The sequence below is a fragment of the Guillardia theta genome (assembly GCF_000315625.1).
Source record: "Guillardia theta CCMP2712 unplaced genomic scaffold GUITHscaffold_36, whole genome shotgun sequence".
Taxonomy (NCBI): Eukaryota; class Cryptophyceae; order Pyrenomonadales; family Geminigeraceae; genus Guillardia; species Guillardia theta.
The window spans coordinates 183,253-187,691 of record NW_005434638.1 but is presented as its reverse complement, the minus strand read 5'-3'; the positions used below and the strand labels follow the sequence as shown (position 1 = coordinate 187,691).

Genomic DNA, 4,439 nt, shown 5'->3' with positions numbered 1-4,439 from the left:
CCTCCTCCTCCTCCTCCTCCTCCTCCTCCTCCTCCTCCTCCTCCTCCACCTCCACCTCCTCCTCGCTCCTCGCTCCTCCTCCTGCTCCTCCTCCTCCTCCTCCTCCTCCTCCTCCTCCTGCAGCTGCAGCTGCAGCTGCAGCTGCAACTACACAACATCCTAACTATGGCGTTTTCTTCTTGTCTATCTTCTCTCTTCTTTCAATCATTCAACCTTCCCTGCTGACTCGCTCTTGCCTCTCCTTTCCTCCCCTTCCTATGTCTCCCCCTCCTCCCCTTCCTATGTCTCCCCCTCCTCCTCTCCCCTGTGTCTGCCTCTCCCTCCCTCTTCCTCCCAGGCTCTTACTTGCTCACTTGCGTTTCCTCCCAGTTTGTTCGCGAGATTGCTGAAGATCGCAAGAGCTTCGAGGACGTGAAGCAAAAATTCACTACTTTCCAAATCGACTCCCACCGCGTCGATAGCAAAGCCCCGGAGTCCTTCAAGCGCCGTCCTCATCCTCCTCCTCCCGGTCCCCTCCTCTCCCTCTCTGTCTGTCCCTCTACCCCCCTCCTCCCGCTCACTTCCCTCCTCCCAACCGCCTCCCTCCTCCCGCTCACTTCTCCCTCCAGCTGTTCATGAGCTCACTCTCTCTCAGCCCCGAAGCGGCTTGTCTTCTTCTCCTGGTGGTTCGAGGAGGCCGTGAAGAAGTACATCGAGCTGAGGTGGAGGAGAGCGAGAGGAGATGAAAGTAGCTGACACCCCCCCAGGTACGATATGGAAGCCAAGAATTTTCAGATCATTCTCAACAAGAGCGTCGCCCTGAGGGACGTGAAGATTGCAGGTTCCTCTCCCCTCACCCCATCCCACTCCATCCCCTCCCCTCCTCTTCCCTTCCCTCCCCTCCCCTCCTCTCTTGTCCTGTCCCCCTCCCTCTCCTTCCCTTCTCTCTCCTTTCTTTCTCTCCTCCCCTCTCCTCCTCTCCTCTTTCTGCCTCGTGTCCTCACCATGTTTCTCTCCTGCTTATCGTTTTCTTAGGACGGGACGGTGAGCAGCTTCAGTGTTGGGATCTCTTCGTGGGGCAGAAGATCGACGTGCTGGGAAAGCCGACGACCCTCATGCAGGCGTCACATTCGACCCTCATGTGGCTGGAGTATCACTCGAGGAGGCTGCTCAAGAAGGTTAGAGCGAGGGAGGACGAGGACGAGGACGAGGACGAGGACGAGGACGAGGACGAGGACGAGGATGAGGACGAGTATGAGGACGAGGACGAGGACGAGGACGAGGACGAGTATGAGGACGAGTATGAGGACGAGGACGAGGACGAGGATGGGTGGTGGGGTTGAAGGGAGAAAGCGAGGAGGAGCAAGATGGATGAAGGAACATGAGATGAGGAAGGGGAGGGACTGACGAACTTTCAGGCGCTGGAGATTGAGAATGAGATCATGCAGTTCAAACCGATCCCCGACATAATCCACCGCATGCTCCAGACCCGCGTATCCTTTCTCTCCCCTGCTGCTTCTCCCTCTTCCCCTCTTGACCTTTACACTGCCTTCGTGTGCCTAGTTTTCCACATCCTTCTCCTCCTCAGCTGCCTCTTCTGCTCTCCTGACTCTCCTTGTTTCCCTCTTCTACTCTCGTCCTCCTCCTCTACTTCTCTCCCTCTCTAACATTCTCGCAGAACTTGGCAAACGGGAACTTGAGCTTGCGCTGGATCATGCGGCACATCTCTATGCTCACGACGCAGCTCTACCGCATCAAACCGTCGGATGCTCACTGAACGAGGAGGAGGAGGCGAGAGGATGTAAATATGTTCATTGACAACCACGATGGAGCAAAATGTCAAGAAATCACAAGATTATTTACATGAGCAGCAGCATTGCCGGCCGCAGATCCATCGGGCAAAAGAACGAGAAGCCAGGGAGGAGCAGGGGGGGTAGGAGGAGCAGGAGGAGCTTGTGGCAGATTCCTGCTCAAGTGAGCACCTGGGAGGCAAGGTGGTCGAGACTTGCTCCTCTCCTCAGCTTCACTTCTCTCACTGCAGACCTCAGCCCACTTGCCTTCACTCGCAGGGTGACAAACGTCTCCTCCTCACCGCTCAACATCTCCAGCACCTCCTCAGCTGCCTTGTTCCTCACCGAGACATCGTTGATGGCCAGGATCACATCCCCGCGGTTCAGCTGCTCCGACATGGCGGCGGCTCCTTCGGGGGCCATAAGGAGGATCTGGATGCCGTTGTGCTCCTGACTGATCCCGACGCCGATCCCTCCAGGCGGCTTCCCCCCCGACGATGCTGTTCTTCCTCCTACTTCCGACCTGCGGCTCGAAAAGTCCATGGAGGCCCTGCTCCGAATCTTCTGTACTGCGATCAGATTCTCGTAGCGCTGCTGCAGGGTCTGCTGCTTCTGCTGCGCCGCTTCCAGCGCTTTCGCCACAGACACAGAGGAGCGACGGCTGGAGTTGGCCTCGTCCTCCTCCTCGTCCTCCTCCTCTGCAGCCTTGAGTCTGTCCTCCAGTTTCCGGATGAATTCCTTCCCATCCGAGATCTTCTTTGCGAGATCCTCCAGTTCATCCGCTGGGTCCCTCCCGCTCACGCTGCTTCTACTGCTCTCCTCGACCTTCACCAGCACAGTCACATGACATTTAGCAAGACCATGATCTTCACGCACCTTGACCTTCTCCTTCTTCTCTTTCATCCTCTGCGCATCAGGAGAAGGATCTGACGACCCTTGGTTCTTAGCCCAGTACATGGCTGAAAGATTCTGCCGCACGGATGCTTTTCCTTCTGTCGCTGAATTCTCCTCCTTCCCCTTCTCACTGGTCGAGCTTGCGACCTTGGACCGAGTGGCTCCTGCTGAAGATTGAGGCTGTGCGGTAGGAGGAGCACTCTTTGTGGTGTCAGCGCTTCCAGCAGGAAGAGGTACAGAGCTCTTGGAAGGTGAAAGGATTGCTGCTCGCTCCCTTCCCGTGCTCGGGCCTGCCGATGCTCCTGCTGCTCCTGCTCCTGCACCTCCTGCGCTCCCGAGTTTGGTCGCAGCTTTGTTACCTGCTGTAAGGATCAACAAGGGACAACACTCGGTCCAACTAGAACCGTGGGCATCGCCGCTGCCGATGGAGACGTAGGGAGTCTGAAGGAGTTGAAAAGATGATCAGGAGGAGGAGGAGGAGGAGGAGGAGGAGGAGGAGGAGGAGGAGGAGGAGGAGGAGGAGGAGGCGAAGCAAGGAGAGGTCTCACGGTAGTAATGTGCATCAGCGCCCGGACGAGGGAGGGGAAGCAATCGTTGAACAGGGAAATGTGAGGGAGCAACCCTCCTGCAGCAGGAGCAGGAGCATGTCAGCGACCAGCGGGAGGAGAGGATCTCCTGTTCTCACCGTACACGCTGTTGGACGATCTCGACTCCAGCGACTGCACGATCCAGGCAGCAGCTTGCAAGGTCGAGACGTCATGCGGGATCCCCAGGTAGCGCGAGAGCCATGGTATCTTCTCCTTGCTCCCGGGGTTGTGCTTCCAGTAGTCCGAAGCCACTCCAGGCAGGATAATCTCCTGCACCAGCACGTTGCTCTTCTGCAAATCAGCTCGCAGAGCCGTCGTCAGGCCTCGCAGCGCCCATCGTGCCGAGATGTATGCTGTCGCCCCTGCCCAGGAGGTGGAGCAAGCGGGACTCTGCACATTCATGATGATTCCTCCACCCTTGCGCATCATGTCTGTGATCACTGCTCGGCTCAGAAGCGCCGCCGCCATGACGGGAGCGTCAATGGCGGATTTGATTTCACTGTCTGTGAGTTGATCCAAGAAGTCCCATCGCCCTTGTCCAGCGCAGTTGACCAAGATGTCAGGTCCGAGGCCCTCGGCAATATCTCTAATCTTCTTCATCATGCTATCCACCTCAACTTCGTTCGAGCAGTCGCACGCGTAGGGATATGCTCTCCCTCCCCATCCCCTGCCGTTGATCGTCTCAGCCACCTCCTCCAACGCCGAGGCCGTCCTCGCAACCTGTTGCATCCCTTTAGACCAGGGGTCACCTAAGACCTCCTCCCTCCTCGTTACCAGGATGACATCTGCTCCCCTCGAGGTCAGCAGCAGCGCAAGCTCCCGTCCTATCCCTGCTGATGCCCCAGTGACGAGCACGAGCGAGTTTTCCAGGTGAACGCGCTTGTGGTTGAAGTACTTATACGCCAACCATCCAGCCATGGCGAACGGAATCATCTGGTCAACCTTTCAGAGAAATTATGCTGGTACCGATGAACGTACCTCAGTCACACGATCACTCTGTATGTATGAGGGAAGCTGCCAGCTCTGTGAGCGGGAAAACAGAGAAGAAGTTGAAATCATACCCGACCACATAGCTCCTTCAGCTGTCCGAAGATGCCAAAGGAGAGCATTCCCTACTCTTGACGTCAGAAACAAGAAACAAAGGCAGGCAGGCAAGCAGATGTAGCTGCAGTTAGAGAAGGGAGGAAGG

General features: G+C 56.9%; 2 protein-coding genes across 2 annotated transcripts; one reads left to right on the top strand and one right to left on the bottom strand.

The window, feature by feature from the left end:
* Positions 1-369: 369 nt before the first annotated feature.
* GUITHDRAFT_152765 (hypothetical protein) lies at positions 370-1,798 on the top strand (the record flags this gene model as incomplete). Its single annotated transcript, XM_005832120.1, has 6 exons — positions 370-508; positions 635-701; positions 747-820; positions 1,015-1,157; positions 1,398-1,472; positions 1,658-1,798. Coding segments are annotated over 6 exons (597 nt in total), but the record flags the coding sequence as incomplete, so codon positions are not given.
* A 1,635-nt stretch (positions 1,799-3,433) lies between these two features.
* GUITHDRAFT_49793 (hypothetical protein) lies at positions 3,434-4,132 on the bottom strand (the record flags this gene model as incomplete). The annotated part of the gene is made up of 2 exons (XM_005832119.1): positions 3,434-3,970; positions 4,025-4,132. Coding segments are annotated over 2 exons (645 nt in total), but the record flags the coding sequence as incomplete, so codon positions are not given.
* Positions 4,133-4,439: the final 307 nt, after the last annotated feature.